Source organism: Canis lupus, chromosome 5, assembly GCF_048164855.1.
Source record: "Canis lupus baileyi chromosome 5, mCanLup2.hap1, whole genome shotgun sequence".
In the NCBI taxonomy this organism is placed as follows: Eukaryota; Metazoa; Chordata; class Mammalia; order Carnivora; family Canidae; genus Canis; species Canis lupus.
The window spans coordinates 69,050,980-69,073,554 of record NC_132842.1 but is presented as its reverse complement, the minus strand read 5'-3'; the positions used below and the strand labels follow the sequence as shown (position 1 = coordinate 69,073,554).

General features: G+C 44.9%; 1 protein-coding gene across 3 annotated transcripts in view; it reads right to left on the bottom strand.

Moving 5' to 3' along the window:
- Nucleotides 1-22,575, bottom strand: part of AK2 (adenylate kinase 2) — a 29,066-nt gene that overhangs the window by 5,790 nt on the left and 701 nt on the right. The window contains exons 1-4 of one of the 3 annotated variants that reach the window (XM_072827187.1): nt 15,578-15,765; nt 6,055-6,180; nt 3,833-3,943; nt 3,610-3,704 (exon numbers count right to left, since the gene is read on the bottom strand). In XM_072827187.1, coding sequence (XP_072683288.1) covers nt 3,610-3,704; nt 3,833-3,943; nt 6,055-6,180; nt 15,578-15,676 — 431 coding nt within the window. In that variant the 5' untranslated portion in view covers nt 15,677-15,765. Of the gene's footprint in view, nt 1-3,609; nt 3,705-3,832; nt 3,944-6,054; nt 6,181-15,577; nt 15,766-22,575 lie in introns of those variants that run through there. The other 2 variants (XM_072827188.1, XM_072827189.1) reach the window with 2 other exon arrangements.

Here is a 22,575-nt window from a genome sequence, read left to right as displayed (position 1 = left end):
CGTGAGATCAAGCCCCTTATTGGACTCCATGCTCGGTGCAGAGTCTGTTTGAGATTCTCTCTTTCTCTCCCTCTGTTCTCTCTCTCTCAACAGCACACTTTTGAGGGGCCAAGTGGTCCCTTTATAGCATTGGTGGGAGCAAGGTGATGGCTGAGTAAAATAAGCTATACCGAGTGGCCTGTGCCTGTTACATGACAGGTTAGGATCTCTTTTATTTGAGTTGCTGGAGAGGTTCCTCTGGTGCCTCCATTGGGGAATGGCACCCACCAGGAGACTCAGGGAGAGGCTGTTAGGCTCAGCTACACCTTTCCCTTTGTGAAGGGCTGCGAGCATGAGACATGGACCATGATTCTTCACCTTCTGGAGAGCACAAGGCACACAGCAGCCAGGCTGCAGCAGACATGACTCTTTCCTTTCCACATCCCTCTATCTCTTGCTTACTGATTCCCTCAGCCCTCCAGTCACATACAATGTACTGCTTCTTCCCCACTCACAGACTCCGTTTTAAGAGGAATGCAAAGCTCATTCCCTAGAAAGGAAATTAAAGAAAGTCCAAGATCCAAGTTTTCAAAGTGGAATTGGTCTCAGTACCAACCAAAATAGCTGTAAGAGACACTAAGCCTGACCTAGCAGTGGAGGTAGTGATGTAGAGGCATCAAGCCTGGGATTCTAGAGCCACTGCCATTGTTTTGAGTATGACACTCAGATGCCTGTTTTCTCATCCACAAAGTGGGGATGGCTTGAGACATTAGGACAGTCAAATGGTAGGATAATTAGGATATCAGAGAGCCAAAACTGAAAAAGTTAAAACCAACAACCGCCAACCATACATATTCAAGACATAAAGTAATGACTCATAATATCGTCAGAAATGAGATCAGAGCTAATCAAAAAGATATTTACAGTGGGGTTTTATCATGTCAGATTTAAGTACAATCCATATTAAACCAACTATTCCTGCCTCTTTTTCTTCCAACCATTAGTCTAGTGGACTAGGAGACAAAAAGTGGGCTCTTGGTGCTAGTACTATCACTGATCCATAGAGTGAACCTGAAAAAAACAGCTTCACCAGTTTGATGTGCCCTGTTTTCTCCTCTGCAAGGGAGGAGGGTCACACTACACCACTCACTCTCACACCCAGAGACTGAGTCTTCTGCATCCTCTACAACAATCCTGTGGTTTGCTCTTCAGAATCTTTCTGTTCCCCACCAGCCAATCCCAGTTAAAAGCCTCCACAGCTCCACATGGGGATCACAATCAGGCTCCTAGATGGGTTCTTGTCTGTTTCTCCTTTCCCCTAATTTAGCCTGTATGCCAGGGCCAAATAATGTTCTTAGAATGTTGTTTCTGCCATTAACACTTCATGGCTTACGAACATCCCAGAACTCCTGACACGTCTACCCTCTTTACCTTGGCAAACTTCCCCCAGCCAAGCTCCCATCTGACCGTCTACCACCCAGTCCCCCAGAACACTCCTCTGACTCTGGACATTCTGCCACCAGCCCCAGCTAGAGGCCTTCTCCCAGCCTATACTCACTGCCAACTCTAACCCCTTGCTGGAGAGCCTCCCTGAAATCCTCTCCATCCAGGAAGGCCATGTTTGACATTATACCTCTCCTAGGCAGCCTTCCTTTCTTGCTCCTAGGCTCGCTCCTTAGGACTACCAACTGCGCTAACCAGCCCAGGTTTCTTGTATGGCCTATAGACTTTCTGAGGTCAGAGATGGGCATATTGCTCTTCTGTACCCTCTCCTGGTTCCCTGCCTGAGTCTAGTGCTGTGCTGGGCACTGAGGAACATGGGCTGATTGAAGCAAAGGCCCCCAGGGTCAACTAGTACAGTTAACATCTGCTTTGTACATCAGGGACCCCAGCCCTGTGCCTTCCCGCCAATCTTACCACTTCTTGGCCTGTCTCAACTTTGTCTACTCTGTCAGTGGGGACACAAAAATAAAACCCAAAAGTTCCTGCATTGAAAGTGCCTATGAAATACCTGGAAACATGAAACCTGGACATTTGGACAAAAAATTAATATAAGGTGGATCCCACAGTATCCAATATAGCCTCTCAGGAAAATACCTGTAACACTCATTGCTGTCTGTTTACATGTCTACCTTCCCCCTTAAAGAGACAGACTGCAGACCCATGGAAAAAATGTGCAACCTCAAGAAGAAATCGATGTAATTAAATTTACAACAAGAAAACATTTTCTCTCTAATTAAATCCAAAAGTCTACAGGTACTATTATGATCACGGCATCAATTTAACAGCAGACAACTAGAAAAAAACACAACTGTACCACAATAAGGGGACGAGTAAGTAAATGATGGTTCGTCTACTGTGAAATACAGTGCAGCAATTAAAAATAATAGTCATGGATGTCTGGTTCAAGTTGGTAGGCTGACCACCTTCCCGAGACTCCATTAAAATAACTAAGGGATATAAAAGCCATAGCCCACAATAAAAATGAGAATGCGAGGTCTATAAGAGGCTGAGAGCTTCCCACATATTTCTGGAAGGTACAAAGCAGATGGCAGAGTGGACAGTGAAATAGGGTAGAGATAGCCTAAAGCAGTGGACCTTTCAGAGCAAACTCAATCAGAAACAAAAGCATTTCTGTGTTCAGTGGTGACTACTACAGAGAAACAAGTACTTTTAAGATTTTATTTATTTATTTACTTAAAATAAACTCTACACACAGCGTGGGGCTCCAACCTACAATCCTGAGATCAAGAATTGCATGTTTTGCTGAGCCAGCCAGGTGCTTGAAGAAACACTTACTTTATTTTTTTTTTAAAGCTTTATTTACTTGAAAGAGAGTAAGAGTGAGAGTGAAGAAGCACACACGGGCATGTCCTGAGGTGCGGGGGAAGGGCAGAGGAAGAGGAAGAGGGAGAAAGACTCTGAAGCAGACTCCAAGCTGAGCACGGGGCCCAACACAGAGCTCGATCTCACAACCCTGGATCACAACCTGAGCCAAAATCAAGAGTTGGACACTTAATCAACTTAGCCACCCAGGGGCCCTGAAACAAGTACTCGAAAATGAAACATGCAACAAAGCAATAGTGGGTTTTGCAGAGGTGGCTGTACCATGAGCAAAATTTTCCTCCATTTTCTAAACTTTGTGTAGGTGGTCATATTATTTTCACAATAATACAAAAGGGACAGCAAGTTATGGCAACTCCAAGTGAAAGCAGATTTCAGGGCACTGAAATAGAGATAACCACATAAGGAATGTAATCTTTCTGAAGCCCCACTGTAAGTGAGGCTCTGAACTAGGAACTGCATGGTATCCAAAATGTAGCACAGTTCCTTGAAGCAGGTCTTATTAACCCCACTCTACAGAGGAGGAACTGACCTTGGAGAGGCTAAGAAACTTGCCTAGGGTCAGAGTTAAAAGGTGACAGGGCAGAGATGCTGACTGACTTCAAATCTCTTGTTCTTCTTTCCACACATCCCCATCCCATGTCACCACTTCAGTGGATGTCACCAAACCAGATCAACCCATGTTCATATGGTATTCAGCTGCTCGCCTGGGATTGGGCAAGGGCAGCTCTGCTGGTCTGATAAAGCTCTGAGGTCACAGGACCAGAAGGGACAGAGGACAAATACCTTCCTGTGATTCTTCGGATCAGCAGAGAGTCTGGGATGCTGAATTCAATCACAGAGTCAAGCTTCTCTTTCCTCTTCTCCATGAGGTCATCAAGCTGTAAAAGAGTATGTGGCTCACCTAAGCTACCAGAGCTTGATCAGAGCCATTTCCCTGAAAGGAATTTAGATATAAAGGGCCAAGAGTTCATTTCCACGCATCAGTGAAACAAATGGAGGCACCCACCATTTCTGCCTGCCTCACAGTCCGAGGGAAGCCATCTAGGAGAAAACCATTCTTGCATTGAGGGGTCTCCAAATTCTTCTCAATGAGCTCCACTACCATTTCATCACTCACCTGGAAGTGAAGAACAAGACAGCCTTGGAATTAAATCTGTTAGTTAGTTGACAGCCCAACTCCAGGGCCACAAATTTGTGTCTGTATAACCTGATTAACAGCATGTTTTCCTGACCCCAAAGAAGCAAATATCAGAGCAAATGTGGAATGGCTCCACCTTCCAAAGAAAATTCAGTTTCATGATTTTTGTGGTTGCCATATATGTGTTCTCTTCCCTTGAGATTCTCTTGTGTCCCAACAATGTGGCTGAGGGAAAAGGATCCACTGCCTGTTACTTGGACAGGAGGCTTCCATGTCTTAGGTACTGAGGTCCTCTCCAGCCATTAGTTAGAATCCTTTTCATCAGATAACAGCTCATCAGCAAGCAGCTGTCAAGACATAAGGAAGGCTTCTCTCTGAGAGATCACTGAGAAGGGCTCCACGGAAGAATAGGGGTTGACCAAAATGCAGAAAGGCACCAACTTTCCCTGTTTCACAATTTGCATTAGGCCAACAATAAAGTGGCCCAGGCCACCCTGGACGTGAGGTAAGAGACAAGGTCATCGAATTGGCAAGACTGGGTCAGAACCAAGGAAATGAGGTATCAGCCCAACATACCTCTTAACCCTCTCAAAGCCCCAATGAGGACCCAACCCAGCTTTCCAAAACTGGTTTTCCTCCTGAGCTTTCATAGAAACAGCAGTTCCCTACCAGTACAACAGTGAAGGCTGCTAACGTCTTATCTCCTAGGACTGGCTGTGAACTTGGGGACAAAGTACAAGCTCTGTGATGAAGTAAAGGCTGGAGATAAGCAATCTCATGGCCATATCCCAATTTTTTTCTCAGCACAAGATCTTCTGCCAAGACCCAAAGTCCAAAATATCTAGTTTTCTGGTTTAGCTCGAGGTCTCACAAACATGAAGGGAAAACTAGAGGTAAAGGGGCAGGTGGGTGGGCAGGCGTACCACTGATGTAGCTACGGAATCTCAAAGCCTGCCAGGAGGTAACGTGGAGATAAAGGCAGAGCCCAGTGCCTTCCCCAACCAATACTCTAAAAGAGAAGATCAGAGGGCCAAGCACAAGATGACTTCTGAAAGAGATTCCCAGATGATAAATATACCTTTTTATCCTCCTCTTCCCCCCAAATAATAAATCTGATCATCTTCATGTATGAACATAAAATAAGGAAAATGTTAAGGAAGCAAGTGGTTTGTAACTTTTTAAGTACTTATGGTATGTCTTTTTGCTCATCAATATTCTATATTATAACCATTGTTTCTGTAGTTTAATTAAAATTATTTCTTGGTGTTCCAGCTTACTAAAATGCCTGAAGGTGATTCTCAGAGGCCAAGTTCCAGAATAACTCAGTTACAACTAAGCTCTGGCACTAACCAAAGAAGATTTAGTAGTTAATAGAACATAATCATCCAATTAGATCAATTGGACTAATAATGTAAGAAAATGCTATTATATCCCCCAAATAGGAGGAATTACTTTTGTCAATTGCCAGTAACTCCACTGTTAGAGATACAGAACACAGAGCCACAAAAATAGAGTTAAAACACCCTGTGGTTTCCTGCATTCTCTCTTGGATAATCCTTGAGTTCTGGCCCAGGGATGGCAGTTTCATTTTTGGCTCTAAAAATTGGGCATGTTACAAAATGCATCAGCACAAAGGAACCTCAAGTATATTGTGAATAGAGGCACCTACCTGTATGCAACTATTAAACTTAGGGTCGTGAGTTCTAGCCCCACATTGGAAGTGGAGCCTACTTGAAATAAAATAAAATATATTTTTTTTAAAAAAGGAATACTGTAAATAAAATAAATGCCACACATTCAGAACGAACCACATAACCTACTACTCTAGAGGTTCATGTAATGTGTAAGTTTGTTAGAACATCCCTCAGCACAGGGCTGTCCGACAGAATTTTCTACAATAATGGAAAGATTCTAAACCTGTGCTGGCTAACAAATTCTTGAAATGTGGCAAGTGAGACTGAGTGACTGAATTCTCAAGTAAATTAAATCGGAAGTAATTTCTATGGTTCCATGTGGCCAGGGGCTACCAAAGAAGGCAGTGCCGATAGAGACTTGGGAATACCCACATTCACTGGTACCACCAAACCTACCAATTTCCCAGCATCCATAGTGGCCTTCAGCTTTTTCCCCAGTTCTGAGCCAGAAGCCACCATGGCCCTCAGCATGTCCCCCGTAGCCAAATGGCAGACACAGAAGTTTTCAGCCAATTTGGGTGCCTGTGGAGGGGAAGAAGAAAATCAAGACAGTTAACACTGAATGCCCGGGCATCAGACAGCCTGGGTGTGAACCTGGCCCTGGCACTCACTGGCTGTGTGAACTTCAGCAAGTGCCAATTTCCTTACCTGTAATAGGGATTAAAGTAACTTATATTATTTTTAAAAATATTTTATTTATTTATTCATGAGAGACATAGAGAGGCAGAGACATAGGCAGAGGGAGAAGCAGGTTCCCTGCAGGGACTCCAATGCAGGACTTGATCCCTGGATCCTGAGATCATGCCCTGAGCCAAAGGCAGATGCTCAACCACTGAGCCACCCAGGCATCCCTCTTTTTTTTTTTTTTTTAAGATTTTATTTATTTATTTGAGAGAGAGAATGCATACACAGGTGGACAGAGCAGCAGGCAGAGGGAGAAACAAGCCAGCCCCATGCAGGGCTCAATCATAGGACCCCAAGATCATGACCTGAGCCAAAGGCAGACTCAACCGACTGAGCCATCCAGATGCCTCTAAAGTACCTTGTGTTCTAATGTAGAATGATTAGAGGGTTACAGTAAGCATTATTATGACAAAATACATATAAAGCACTGAAAACCGCACCTAGCACACAGGAAGTGGTCATAAATATTTGCTATTATCACTACTTTCACTTGACACACACTAGTGACACAAAAGCCTCAGTTTATAAACGGGAAGAGTCAAAATACCAGTATCGGTACTTCACATCGTTGCTGCAAAGTTTATTTTTATTCATTTAAAATTTTTATTTTTAAGTAATCTCTACACCCAGCCTAGGGCTCAAACTTATGACCCTGAGATCAAGAGTCGTATACTGTACCGAGCCAGCCAGGAGCCCTGGCTGCTGTGAAGTTTAAATGAGTTCATGTATATAAAGCACTCAGCATGATGCCTGACATATAATGTGTTGAATGAGTATTTCCCAAAGAATGAATGTGTCTGTCAAGTCCTGTGGCCACTGGCATGGAAGACGGCTGGGGCCAGGTGAAGAATTCTGGTTTCCCCCAGGCACACCTGGTTCTTCCCCCTATCCTCTCAGAGGCTCAGTTTCCTTGCCTGTTTATTTTTTTATTTTTATTTTTTATTTTTTTATTTTTTTTTTAACTTTTATTTATTTATGATAGTCATACAGAGAGAGAGAGAGGCAGAGACAGAGGCAGAGGGAGAAGCAGGCTCCATGCACCGGGAGCCCAACGTGGGATTCGATCCGGGGTCTCCAGGATCGCGCCCTGGGCCAAAGGCAGGCGCTAAACCGCTGCGCCACCCAGGGATCCCTATTTTTATTTTTTAAAGAGGTTTCTTTTTTTTTTTAATTTTTATTTATTTATGATAGTCACACACACAGAGAGAGAGAGAGAGAGAGAGAGGCAGAGACATAGGCAGAGGGAGAAGCAGGCTCCATGCACTGGGAGCCCGACGTGGGATTCGATCCCGGGTTTCCAGGATCGCGCCCTGGGCCAAAGGCAGGCGCTAAACCGCTGCGCCACCCAGGGATCCCTCCTTGCCTGTTTAAAATGAAGGCAAAAAGGCTCCATCTTAGAAAGTAGCTCTGAGGATCAGACAGGATACATAAAAAGAGCATTTGGCTAACAGTATATACTTACTTAGTTTCAGGAGGCAGTATAGGTATATAGCCTTTTGGTTAACACATGGGCTTCAGAGTCAAAATTCCTGGGTTCCAGACACGATGACTAGAGAAAAATTGTATAATCTTACCATTTTTCAAATTTCCTCTAAGTCAAATGGAAACAGTAACAGTACCTCCATCACTGGGTTGATGGGATCAAATGGAGTTGACGTACATACACAGAGACAGGCGCATAGTAAATATTCTATGAACATCAGCTGTACTATATAACCCCTGCCCTAATTCCATGTTCATTCATAGAGAAAGAAAAAGCTGATGCCTCTTCCAAGAACTGTGCTGGGAGCCAGGAAGAGACACGGACCCTGTCCTCTACAGGTTCCCAGTTTGGTGGACAAAATAGCAGAATAAAGACTAGAAGAGGAAGAAACTCTGGACAGCCCAACAGTGGTTTTGTAATGGCAAAACCCCTGTAAGAGATCACAAGGAACAGAATCAGTTTAAGAAGCTTAGCATCCTGGTTCAATTGTTTTATAAAATAAGTAGGGTTGGTTGGATTTTTATTCAAACCAGTGCATTGGGAGTTTTCTTAGCTGCACACAGAAAAGCAAAATAGATTTAACTCAGTGTAGCAAATTCTAGTTTGTGATTCATGGTCTGATTCAGTTCAAGCAAAGACCTGACTCAACAGCAAAATGGAATTCAGATGAAGGAGGCATTAAAAACTGCACTTTGGAAAACCAATGAAGGTTGGACTCTGGCAGTGGAAAACCTTCTGGTCTTCCAGGCTGGCATGGTGGCCACATACCCAAAGAACTGAGCTTTTCTGTCAGTCTTTCTCCTTGGTTGTTGAAGCTAACTTGGGTGAAAATTTTGGAGATTAGGATTATTCAAGGTGAAAAACTGACCAAAACACCAGAGAGCTGTTACCACAGAACCTAACTTTCTATTTTTTATCACCCCCGAATTGCAGGATTCTTTTATGCTGCTCCCAATGATCGGATTCCACAGCTGGGTGTAAGAACACTCCACTAGGGGGGCGCCTGGGTGGCTCAGCCAGTTAAGTGTCTGCCTTTGGCTGAGGTCATGATCCCAGGGTCCTGGGACTGAGCCCCAAGTCAGGCTCCCTGCTCAATGAGGAGTCTGCTTCTAGCCTCTCCCTCTCCCTCTGTGTTCTCTCTTTCTCTTCTCAATAAAAAAAAAAAAAAAAGAAAAAGGAACATATCAGTAGGGAAGGCATGGCAAAGCAGAATAACTCCTTCATTCTCTACTGGCTGCATGGAAGTCAATGTGGTGGGTTGTAAAGAGCATGGACTTTGGAGTCCCACAGATTTACACAGGGATCCTGGCTAAGGCTTAACAGCTTTGTGACCTTGGGCCAGTTACTTCACTTCTCAGCATCTTTTTCCTCACCAAAAGGGGATGTCTACTTCATTGGGCTATTGTAAGGATAAAATAAAATAAGTACCCCAAACATTAAGACACACAGTAGGCAATTAATTAAGACCTCCTTCCATGGTCTTTCTCTTTTGCATTACAAACTACAGAAGTAGCCTGATGAAATAACTTTATTATACTCCCCTCACATTTCAAGCTTATGTTTAGACCATTGCTTCTACTCCAAGTCACCTGGGGGTGCTGTAAAATGCAGATTCTGATCCCACAGGTTAGGGCCTGAGCAACTGCATTTTTAACAAGCTTGCAGGTCTGGCTGTGCTGTTGGCCCCTGGACCGTACTCTTGGTGCTGAGGCCCTGAGTCACTGGGGTCTCACTCGCCATGGACCAGGAAATAGGGTCATCACTTCTGTGAGAACCCTATGGGATAGGGGGCAGGCTTTGGCGAGGCATGGGTAAGAATGGCTAAAACCACTAGAGAGGCAGCATGGTGGGTTTAATGTTCTCAGTCTTCAGTATATTATCACCATCCTCTGGGGCACACTAAAAATACAAAGCCAGGCCTGCCCTTAAAGTTTATGACTGAGTGCTTGTCAGGCAGCACCCTGGGATTCTGATGTACAGTTTGTGAAGTCTTGGGGTAGCGCTGCAATATTGGCTTTTTGGTGGTACAGATCTGGGTTGGAAACTGGGACCTACAATTTACTCACTGTATCTCCCTGAACAAGTTATGCAGCCTTCTTAAGGCCTCAGTGTCTTCATCACTGGAGAACAGAAAATAACGTCTATTTTCAGAGTTTTATTTTGGGGATTTAATAAAACTATGTATACAAAAGCATTCAGCATAGTGCCTGGCATTTAGAGAAATAAAGGGAAACTATTAGTTGTTGAAGTTTGATTTAATCTCAAGTGTTTTCTCACCTTGACTTTATCTCTCTGCCTCTACTCCTTCCCACTCTCATGTCCCATGTTCCTATATATGTAGCAGGAATCATCTCCTAAAATACTGTTGGGTGCACCCCCTACCCCACCCCCAAAGCGTGTGCACACTCCCCACCCCCCACATTCAGAAGCCGTCCATGTGTCCTCAATGTAATAGGGGAGAAGTCCAAATACCTATGTCTAGCATTCAGTGTCCTCCACAATAAACTTCTTACACTTCCCAAGCTCTTTAAATTTACTTGTATAGGTCCACTATCTGGATGCTTCGCACCACTGCAAACAGTGGCTCTATGTATGATTCCCAAATACATAAGCATCTCTGAGGACCTTGGCTCCTCTCCCTTCCCTCCGATGGTCTAAACTCAACCTTTCACAGTAAGCAAATTCTAAGCATATATCTCCCCAAATATCCCTTCTTTCTCTGATAAGGATTCATTTGACTTGGAGTGTTTGCAACATGCCAAGCAATTTTACCATGCACTGTTTTACTGTATTTAGTATGCATAATATAAAACAAACCCATGAGTAGGAACTATTTTTATCTGTATTTTATAAATGAAATTCAAAGGCTAAATTAAATTGCCCAAGATCACATAGCTAGTAGTAACAGCAGAGCTGGCAAGCCCTAGTTCTTATCCATGACATTATATGGCCTTTTAAAAAAACAACCCATAGAGCCTTAGTGGCTGTCCTTGGGGAAATTGTGTGTGTGTGTATGTGTGTGTGTGTGTGTGTCTGGAAGAGAACACAAGGAGGACTTCACCAAGCTGACAATATTCTGCTTCTTGATATGGATAGAAGCTACACAAATGCAATTGTGAAAATTCACATTGTGAAAATTCATCAAGCTGCTCACTTACGATATTTGTACCTTTCTCCATGTATATTATACCTCAGTAAAAAGCTTTTTAGGGATGCCTGGGTGGTTGAGCATCTACCCTTTGGCTCAGGTCATGATCCAGGGGTCCTGGGATTGAGTCCCACATCAGGCTCCCCACAGGGAGCCTGCTTCTTCCTCTGCCTAATGTCTCTGCCTCTCTCTGTGCGTCTCTCATGAATAAATAAAATCTTTAAAAAAAAAAAAAAGTTTTTTCAAAAGCACAGGAACCCGTGTTTAAATGTCAGCTCTGCCTCTTACCATAAAACCTTAGGCCAGTGATTTTTTTGAGACAATTTTCTCACCTATAAATTGGGGATAATATTGCCAACATTACTGGCTGGGCGTGAAGAATGGAATACTCTTGACAAATTATAGTTCTTATTCTAACTCCTAGCATTTGTCAGAGTCACTCACCTGACACTTCCCACATGGTACTTTGCACTGGTATGTACTATGTGCATGCATATTCATTTCTGCCTCTACACCTAGACTAGTATCACTGGTGTAAGATGGTGACTCTGCTCAGGAATCAGTCATGAGTTCAAATTCCGCCTTTGTTATTTCCTTATGTATATCCGGCGGCAAGATATAGCTTCTGGGCCTCAGTTTATCAGTAAAAAGGCATGGATAATAGGATCTACCTCTTAGGGTTGTAGGGTTAAATCAGAGGACATGTAAAATTTTCGACTAGGGGCCTGTTGCATAAGGGTGATTGTTATATTATACCCTCTTGAGGGCAACAGCTGCTCTCTGCATGTCTAACACCAAAACTATAAAACACAACATGCATAGGGTAGGGGAAAAATCTATTTATTTATTATTTTTTAAAGATTTTATTTATTTATTCATGAGAGACACACACACAGAGAAAGGCAGAAGCACAGGCAGAGGGAGAAGCAGGCTCCATGCAGGGAGCCCGATGTCACGCCCTGGGCTGAAGGTGGGCGCTAAACCACTGAGCCACCGGGCAGCTAAGGCTGCCCAGAAAAATCTAACCCAGAGTAGGAGATAGCAACAGAAAGAGGAGGGGGCTTTGGAGCCATTCAGACACAGGATCTGCCAATTACTTGCTATGTAAATTAGAGAACAGGCCTTTTGAACTTCAATTTCTTTAACTGTAAAAAGGGGAATAAGAGTATGGGACTCATAGAAGTGTTTGTCACTGCATTGACACAGCTAATGGAGGCTGACCTGCAAGATGAAGAACTGGTCTAAGCTGGACACATGGAAAAAACTGAACAGGGCTGGCAGAGAAAATAGGAAACACACCTTGGTCATGATATCTGGGAGCTGCTTCAAAATAACCTGTGAAGGGAGAGTGGATGGGGAAGGAATGGCCACCAGCTAATGGTTGTGAGGGCTAGATAATGGGTACACAGGGATCAGTTTTCTTTTGTATTCAAACTTGGGGCATCTGGGTGGTTCAGTCAGTTAAACCAACTCTTGATTTCGGCTCAGGGTGATCTCAGAGTGGTGAGACTGAGCTTCATGTTGGGCTCTGTACTAGGCATGAAGCCCATTTAAGATTCTCTCTGGGCAGCCCTGGTGGCGCAGCGGTTTGGCGCCGCCTGCAGCCTGGCGTGTGATCCTGGAGACCCGGGATCGAGTCCCACATCAGGCTCCCTGCATGGAGCCTGCTTCTCCCTCTGCCTCTCTCTCTGTCTCTATGAATAAATAAATAAAAATCTTTAAAAAAAAAAAAAAGATTCTCTCTCTCCCTCTGCTTCCCTCCCCCCCACTGCCCCCACTCTCAAGTGCTCTCTCTCTCTCTCTAAAAAACAAAACAAAACAAAAACCACAAACTCTTCATAAAAAAGTCAGGGGGTGCCTGGTGGTTCAGTTGGTTAAGCGTCTGCCTTAGGCTCAGGTTGTGATCCTAGGATCCTGGAATCCAGCCCAAGTTAGGCTCCCTGCTCAGCGGGGAGTCTGCTTCTGCTTCTCCCTCTGCGCCGCCCCCCTTTGTGCTGTCTCACTTGCTCCCTCTCAAAAGAAATAAAATCTTTAAAAAAATAATAGGTAGTGGTGCCTGGCTGGTTCAGTCAGTGGAGCTGCGACTCTAGATCTTTGAGTTCAAGCCCCATGTTGGGAGTGGAACCTAGTTAACTAAAAAGTAAACAAAACATTTTTTTAAAAAGGGACGCTTGGGTGGCTTAGCAGTTTAGCACCTGCCTTCGGCCCCGGGCATGATCCTGGAGTCCCAGGATTGAGTCCCATGTCAGGCTCCCTGCATGGAGCCTGCTTCTCCCTCTGCCTGTGTCTCTGCCTCTCTCTCTTTCTCATGAATAAATAAAATCTTTAAAAAAAAAAAAAAAAGTTAGGATGTGTTTGCAGATTAATTGCTGCTGGAAGCTGCTGCTTTCCAACCTTTGATTAATGAGCACTGCTGTTTTTTTCAATTCCACAAAACTACAACCAACAGTATTCCTACTGTTCCACTTAATGAAAAGGTATATAGAAGTTAAAAGACTTGTGTTTCCTCAACTCCCAATTACATCTCCTCCACTTCCACAAAGTGTTTTCTGACCAACACCCACCATACATGCACCCTTATAAATCAGCTCATAAGTATAATTTCCTTCAAAACTTCCTGAATACATCACCCTTTACACTGAAATACATCCGAGTTGGGGGGAGGAGAAATGTGTAAGATGAAAAGTAGTCAATAATTACTGAACACCTACGATGTGCCAGGTTGTCATCTAGGTACATAGGGTTACTTTACACATATACATGACACAATCTTCCAATATCCTTGTCAGCTTTTGGCCTACATGAGTAAGGACCTTATCAGTTTTGTTCACTTCTCTATCTCCAGTGTTCGGTACTCATGAAATGTTGAATAAGTAAGGTAGGTATTATCACCATTTTTCAAGCGAAGACATTAAGGCTTAGAAGTTACACAGCTCGCTGTGTAAAGCCCTGTCTCAGCACTGGGACAGATTGTTCATTATACAACTAATGGAATTATTAACTTCCGTATGAACTAAGAAAAAATAATTGACGCATCTGAGCTACTCTGTTTATACTCAGTCACTCACAGCAAAAGTCCGCAGAGTCTGGGATTAAACATTCCTAGGCTGCATGCAGTTTCCCTAATAACAGAGAGTGGTAGCAACAAGAGACTTCAAAGTTACTGAGGTCAAGTGTATTAGGTGAGTTCCAAGAATGAATCAGCTCCAGCTATAGAGAGAAAAGGGAAAGTGGTCGTTCATGACCTAGTGCCCAGAGCCAAAAAGCAATTATCACAGGAATGAGCTGAATCTCCCAGACTTCCCTTGTCATCATCCACATTATTCTGTGTCCTTCATCCATTTCCAACCCCATCGGTGCCAAGTGATGTGCTGGGTGCCAGAGGGGTCCCAAGAATGAGTAAGACAAGATCTTTTCCAGAGCTAGAAAAGTGGGCGGGCACAAAGCTGTCCCTAGAACACCATTCACTTAGGCACTCAGACTTGCAAGAATTCCCTCTTTATTTACTTATTTAAAGATTTTATTTATTTACTTGACACACACACACACACAGAGAAAGCACAAGCAGAGAGTGGCTGGCAGAAGGAGAGGGGGAAGCAAACTCCCCACTGAGCAGGGAGCCCAATGCAAGATTCGATCCCAGGACCCCAGAATCATGACCTAAGCCCAAGGCAGATGCTCAACAGACTGAGCCACCCAGGTGTCCCCGAATTCCCTCTTTAGAACCTAACAACCAACAAGAACCTGTGACCCGGGAGGCAATGCCAAACCTAATGCAGGAAGGGTACACTGATAACCCAAACCTATGGGCCTCCATTTTCAAAATGAGATCATAGATCCCAACTCTGATCTATGGGTCCATTACAGCACAGAACCAAGTAAGACCCCACGGTCTGCTAAGGTAGAAGGTAACTTTAGACTCCAAACTCCTGGAGCCCCATGGCTCCTGAGTTTCCAGACTGGATGAAGTCAATTTCGCTGTCTTCAAAAAGCAACTGACCTCTCTGGGCCTGTTTCCTCACCTGTATGTTGAGGTACCCTCTCCCATTCCCCCAACTTAACTGGCTCAGGCAGGTCATGCCTCATTTCTCTTAGTACTCCTCTCATGAGCACAGGCCAGCTCCCCCCGCCCCACGTGCTGGAGATGCTCCTCCACCTTCAGTCATTAATCCTAAGAAGCAAGGCTGCCCTACCCTGAATGCCTGGCACATAGCCCTGAACAATCCACTTCCACATTGCAGGGAATCTGGGGTCCCTGGCTCCACTCAGGCTGTAATCTAGATGCCTCAACCGAAGGCTCACCCCAGCGCTCAAACCCTCGCAGCTTTTAACCCCTTAAGGGATCTAAATCCGTCCTCCCATTCTCCCCAACACGACACCTCAAACCTAGATCCCTCCAGAACTCTAATGCTACCTCAGGCTTCCCCCGACCTCCAATCGCACCCTCTCGCAAACGCCTCACCAGAATCCCAGACGCCGGCCAGGACCCCCACACCCTCCCCAGGCCTAAGCCCATGGTCCGGCTCCAGGGCGATCCGGACCTCCGGCCGTCCTGACCTTGGGATTCCACAGGCTCCGCCGCCAAGCCCGGCCCCGCAGCTCACCTGGGTACCCTTGCCCGCCCCGGGAGGCCCCAGCAGCACAGCCCGGATGCCTTTAGGACTCTCTGGGGCCGGTTCGGCCGCGGGGACGTTGGGAGCCATGGCCGCCAAGCCTCTCGCCGCTCAACCCGCCAGCGCACACACACACCTCGCAGGTCCAGCGCTTCCAGCCTAGCGCGCCGCGCACGCCACGCACGGCCCGCTCGCCGCTAACACTGGTCCGCCGCCACGTCCGTCAAGTCGCTCCGCCCTCCCCCGAGCGCGACGGACACTTCAGCCACCAACCACGAGGCCAGGCTGCGGAAGGCTGCTTCTTATTGGATAGAATCTGTACGGAGTAAGGAAGGGGCGGGCCATCATGGACCAAGTGGGGTTGGGGCGCGCGGCGGGTGTGCGGAGTGGGCGGGAAAAAGTGAAGCAAGACTGGAGGCCCGGCTGGGAGTTCCAGGTTGGCTTTGACAGTTAATGACACCGGCAAGTCCGGTGAAGCCTCTGAAATTGCCCCTGGGAGTGCAAATGAGGGAAAAATCAGTCTTAGAAGACAAATTGATAATATGTATCAAATGTCCTTTGGCCCAACAACTGAACTTTCAGGAATTCAAGACATAATCCAAGAAAGATATGGTGAAGGTTTGAGTAACAAAGATATTAATTGTAGCACTTACAACAGCCAAAAAGCCTCAAATAAGCCAACCAAAGAACAAAACAAAACAAAAGCAAAGGCAATATCCCAAATGTTCAACAAGAGATTGGTTAAACAGATCGCAGCAAATTTGTATCCTGAATCCCTGCCCCCTCCCACCCCATTGTATAAAATATTTAAACACAAGGGGAAAATGTTCACCAAACAGGATACAAAATTGCAGTTACAACAAAATCTCAATTTTGACTTTACAAGTGGTGATCTGACTTTACACAGTGGTTACAGGAGCCTCTCCCCTTCTTTGTGCATGTTTATATTGTCAAAAAGTTCTATAGTAAGTTCTGTAATAAACAGCTACTACTTTTATAATAAGAAAACAACCGTTTTTAAGTCAGGGAAAAGTAGTTTTTCTCAAAAGAGATGACCTTCTTTTGGAGAGGAAAAGTATTTCTACAGCTTTTTGGTGTGTGAGAGTTTCATCCACACCCCTATGAAGCAATCCCTGAGGCCCTGGCAAGACCAGCCCCAAGGGCCCTCTTGGACTTTTAGTCAGAAAAAATCATGTTTCCTCATAGGCCCTTTGCAACTTATTTTCTACATCCTGGTAGTGAATTTGATTTCCCTTCAGTGTGGTCTCTTCTATATAACCTCACAAAAGAAATGAACATTTATTCCCCCTCTGCATGCTGGACTGCTTACAAGGTGCCTGGCCTTGAAAGAGGCAGAGATTGTTAAAACCATTTTTCAGGAAAATATGCAGTGGTTAGCCCAGAGCCACATAGTGGCAGGGTCACAATTAAGACTGCGGAGGATGAGCTAGGGTCCCAGAGAGCCTGTCAGGATTTGTAGGGGTGAGGGTGAGGGTGGGGAACAAGAACATCTTTTCTGGTGGAAGCCTCTATGTAGCCAAAATTCACTTTACTCCGAGAAAGCCAGAGTTTATCAAGGTGTGCTGTGCCCAAGGCACCAGGCAAGGGACTTAGGAGCAGTTTTCCCTTTCTGCCACTAATCCCTACAGTGATTTCTACCAGGCATGGATCCCTCAGGAAGGAAAGGAACTAAGACTACACATAAATACACACAGTGTAAAGTTTATTTATTCAAATTTCAATAATTTCCTAATCTTTGGAAGCAGACTAAAGACCATAAGGGGGATATCGACAGCCCTGGGGAAGGAAGGATTACTTCATTCATTTACTCAACTTAATTTGTATTTATAACTGCTACCATCTACCTAGTATTGGATATTGCATGCCAGCCCTGTGCTAAACACTTTATATGCATTGACTCATTTAATTTGCACAACAGACTATATGTGTAATTACTTAATTATCTGCATTTTTTTAAATAGAGGAGATTAAGGCACAGAGAGATGAGCCTGTGGCTGGGCAGATCTGAGCTCAGGTCTGTCTGTCTGGTGTCCAGCATTACCAGGTAACAAGACAGGCAGTTTCTGCAGACATGGGACTCACGGTGCAGCTGGGTTCCAGCTAGAGAGATCTTGGAGGTGAAAGAGATGGACCTTGAAAGATACAGAGGATTTGGCTTTGGGTTGGGGGACATTTCAGGCCGAGAGAACATTCAGAGCAAACCATCAGAGGAGAGAAAGAGAATGGAGTGTGTTGTAGATTTTATCCAGTGGGTTTTTGGGAATTGGGAAGTTTCTTAGAACCATTATGATCAGATTCACATTTTAATAGGATCACTTGTAGGGCAGACTGGAGAGGAAAGAAAGAGAGGAATACAAGACAACCAAAATAATTTCTGTTCGTATTTTGTGGTAGGCAGAACAATCTGCCTCCCCCGAAGATGTTCGTGTCCTAATCCCTGAACCTTGTGACCATGTTACACTTCCATAGCAAAAGGGACTTTGCAGATGTGATTAAGTTAAGGATTTTGAGATGGAGAGCTTATCCTGGATTATCTGGATGGACCCAATATAATCACAAAGGTCCTCATAAGGATAAGAGGAAGGCAGGAGAGCCAGAGAAGGCATGATAACATAAGCAGAGGTCAGAGTGGTGTGATTGTTGACTGAGGACCACAAGTCAAAGAATGATCACAGCCTCTGAAGCTGTAAACGCAAGGAAAGACTTTCCTCTAGGGCCTCCAGAAGAAACATACCTTCTGCTGACACCTTCGTGTTAGCCCCATAAGACCCATTTCCAACATCTGACCTCCTGAATTGTAGGATAATAAATTCGTGTTCTGGGCAGCCCGGGTGGCTCAGCGGTTTAGCGCTGCCTTCAACCCAGGGCCTGATCCTGGAGTCCCGGGATTGGGTCCCACATCAGGCTGCCTGCATGGAGCTTGCTTCTCCCTCTGCCTGTGTCTCTGCCTCTCTCTCTCTCTCTCTCTGCCTCTCATGAATAAATAATAAATCTTTAAAAATAAATAAATAACTTCGTGTTCTAAACCATCAAATTTGCAGTAACATTATGGCAGCAATAGGAAACATATATGCTCTTTGGGTGCAAGCAGCAGAAGCAGAATATGGCTACATCAATCAAGGAAGGAATCCACTGAAAGGATATAGTTGTATACAGGCAGCCTGAGGAATGATAGGAGCCAGGGCTGCTTTGGGTAATCTAGATACCAGGAATAAATGGACAAGGCTGAAGGGAATATTTATTCCCTCCTCTGGCTTTTTCCATAAGGAGAGACCTCTTTTAGAATAATACTCTTGTTTCTTTCCTCTCCAGAGGAGGAGGAGGCGTGTCTTATCTGATTGCTGAATTTAGGGAGAATGAACAAAGCTCAGTTCAGCTCTCCCCTCCTCTTTCTCTTTCAGATCTATCTGCCTATGTGAACCACATTTTTTTGCTCTCTTCCTCCATGCTCTAAATTTTCCAGGATCTGGCCTTCTCAGGGATGATTATTATTTTCCAGTACTGCCTGAGACTGGGTGGAAAAGATTGTTTTTGGGGGTTCAGTATTAGTAATTCCATGTGTGTGTCAGACCTAAAGGTGCATCTCTGACAGCTTTGTCAGTAATAAAGGGGATATTTTGACTTCCTTCTGTCCTACATCTGTAGCTACCTATCATTGGGTTCCACACTTGGATGAGGCTACCCTCCAACACAATAAATGATTTCTCATGAGGCTATGATTGGAATGACTCAGCTCGACTGTTCCCTGTATCTGTGTCATTCTACTCAAGATTCGAAGTTCTGGCTTGGTTTGGATTTCATGTTCACCCCTTGGGAAAGGTGGAGAATATCTTGATGAATAGTTCCCCCCAAGACTGCGGGGATGGGAGTAGTTCCCCAAAAGCAAATGACGACAGTTTCTGAAATAAGAGGGAGGAGCCATTGGGCATGCAGAAATGACAGATGTCCACAGCAGGGCGTATTGCAAAAATCCAGGAGAAAGTTAGTGAGGGACTGGCCTATGAAAGTAGAATTAATGGGAACTGACACGAGACCATATGCGGGTAATAATGTCCGTGTCTTGGGGCCAGGACTTGGGGGAGTGTGGGTCATTAATATTCATCTCATTCATTCCCTGATTCATTCAACATATAGTTAGTGGTCACATATTAAGTACCCAGCACTGTGCTTGGGGCCAGGGATCTGGTGCTGAACAAGGAGGGCAGGTGATCCACTCTCCTAGAACTTGTAGTCAAGGGAGTAACAAAATTCAAGTAAGGTGGCCATTTCAGTACAGGGATGAGGGCAATGCTGGAGAAGGTATAGGCTTCAGTGGAAATACAATGGAGGGGCACCTGTCCCAGATTTTAGGGGAAGTGACATTTAAGAGACATGAAACCTAGAGGATGAGGAGAGTTTGCCTGGAGAAGAGGGAGAGTACAAAGGCAGCTGCATGTGTCAAGGTCTGGAGGCAAAGGAACAGGTGGCAAATTGAGGAGAACTGTGGTACTCAGCAGAGGAACGCCTCTCCTATGTTGAAGTCCTATACTGCAAAGGGCTTGAGGGGCAGGGGACAGCCACATCTCCTCCTATTGAAGCTGAAAGTATAGAATCTTGCCAGCCTTTCTGGGAACTGGGGATTGAGCACATGACACGACACATGAAAGTCCTTTCCCAGGACTTTGACCTTTGAGAGAGAGAGGCAACGTGGCAGGGCTGTTCTTGGAGGGGACCTGGGAGTCTTGCAGCAGTGGGTGACCAGTGGCCAGTAGTGGCTGTCAACCAGGCTTTTTCTGCAGTATGTTTTTGCCCGTGTTCTTAGCCTAAGTGCTTTGGGTTCCCATCCATGTTTGGAGCTCATGAGCCCCACAAGTTATTCAACACAACCCTTCATTCTTTAGGTTAGCCACCAAATAGATGGTATAGGGTTGAGAGAGGGTCAATTACAACTTGAGAGGGTGAGGGAAGAAGCAAGAGGGTGGGAGACAGGGCTTTCCCCTTCAGTAAGAAGAGAGATGCCTTCAGAGGAAAAGCTCCCTTCCTGCCTACCTTTAGATGTTGAAGGAGGATTCAGTGCTTAATCTAACAGCCATCCTGGGGTTGTGAGGGAAGAGCTAAGAGATTCAGAGAGAAGCTGACCCAGAGGTGAACATCACTGTACTGCTAAATGAAACAACGTCGTATCACCTGCCTCTAGACTTCTTGTGGTGGGAGCCACATTCATTTGGGTATTCTGGTTCCTGCTGCTGAAAGCGCCTCATGTGACACTGCAAGCCATCTAAACCCTATGGGTCATAGTAAACATTAACTATGACCACCTGCATCAAAACCGTGGGGCAGATGGTTTTGTCCTAGGAGAGAGGAAAGAGAAGAAAAAGAGAATAAGAACTAAATCTGGGGAACCAACATCTGAGGAGAAAGAGGTGATCAGCAAAGGAGTCTGAGAACAATCAGAGAGCTAAGAAGAAAACCTGAAGTTTTGTTTTATTCAACACACTCTTTTTCATCTGGAAAACTCCTACTCATCCTTCAAAGTCCAGCTTAAATATCCCTTCTTCTATGAAGCCTTCCTGTGCACTTGGCCCACAGTCTCACACTCTGAGTTAGTTGTCCTGATGCTCTGGTTCCCACACATACCCTTCGTTTCTTGCGCTTATCATGATTTATTGTGATTTTCTGCTTTTACATCTGTCCCCTGCTCCAGGCTATGAATGAATTCCCTAAGAGCTGGGATGCTCTGACTGCATCTTCCAACTCAGCCTAGCATGGGGCTCGGCAGCTGGTGGTAATAATAAAAGCTAATGTTTGATGACTGATTATCCTATACCAGGCACTATGCTAAGTGCTTTACATATGGAAAATCATTTAATCCTCATGACAGCTTTGTGAGGTAAGTGCTACTATTAGTCTCAATTTATAGATGAAGAACTGTAAGGAGAAGTTATCTTTTTTTTTTTTTTTAAAGATTCCATTTATTTATTCATGAGAGACACAGGCAGAGGGAGAAGCAGGCTCCCTGCCGGGAGCCTGATGCAGGACTCTATCCCAGGACCTTGAGGGTCATGACCTGAGCCAAAGGTAGATGCTCAATCACTGAGCCACCCAGGCATTCTGAAGTGAGAAGTTATTTAAATTCAGGTGATCTGACCCTCTGGCCTGTACTGTTACCATTGATAAATGTTTGTTGATTGACATGATAGGAGGAGCATTACCAAAGCCAAAGAAAGAGTTTCAAGGGTACATTAGTCAGCTTCAGCTACGTTATGGTGCAGTGACAAATAGCCCCCAAAATATCAGCTTCTAGAAAAGTTTACATGTCAGCTGCAGATCTGCTATGGTTCTGCCATGTATCAGGTGTGCTGGCTGAAGGAAAAGGCTCTATCTAGAACATTGCTGCTCTCAGGGGAAAGAGAAAAGAGAGATAGGGTTTTGGAGTGAGCTTGTACTAGGGAGATATGATAGTACACATCTCTTTCCAACTCCATGCTCAGTGATATCACATTGGCAGCTTGAAATCAGTCATGGTGGGAGTATTTATACCATGGAAATCAGCAAATTCTCCCCTCCCCTTCCCTGAGAGCCTGTTGTTAGGCACTTATCAGCATAGCCCCAGGAAAGGACAACAATGTTAGCTCTTAAAGCTTCTGCCCAGTGATGGCACAGGTCATGGAAGTACCACAGGTCACACACACTCATATTTTACTTGTCAAAGCAAGTTTCATGGCCAAGCTGCAATACCAGGAATATACTTCTCCCACTGGGAGAGGCCCACTAGGAGGGGCAGTGGATTATTTGTGAATAATGAAGTAATGCAGTCTGCCTCTATGAAGGAGTCCAAGATGAAAATTAAAAAAGCCACTTATAACTGGCCTTGAGAAGTTCATCCATGACCTTTAACAAGGGAGTAGTTTCAGTTGGAAGCTGGGGTGGGATGTGATTTTCGGGGAGCGAGGTATGAATTAAGATCCCTCATTCCTAAGGCTATCCAG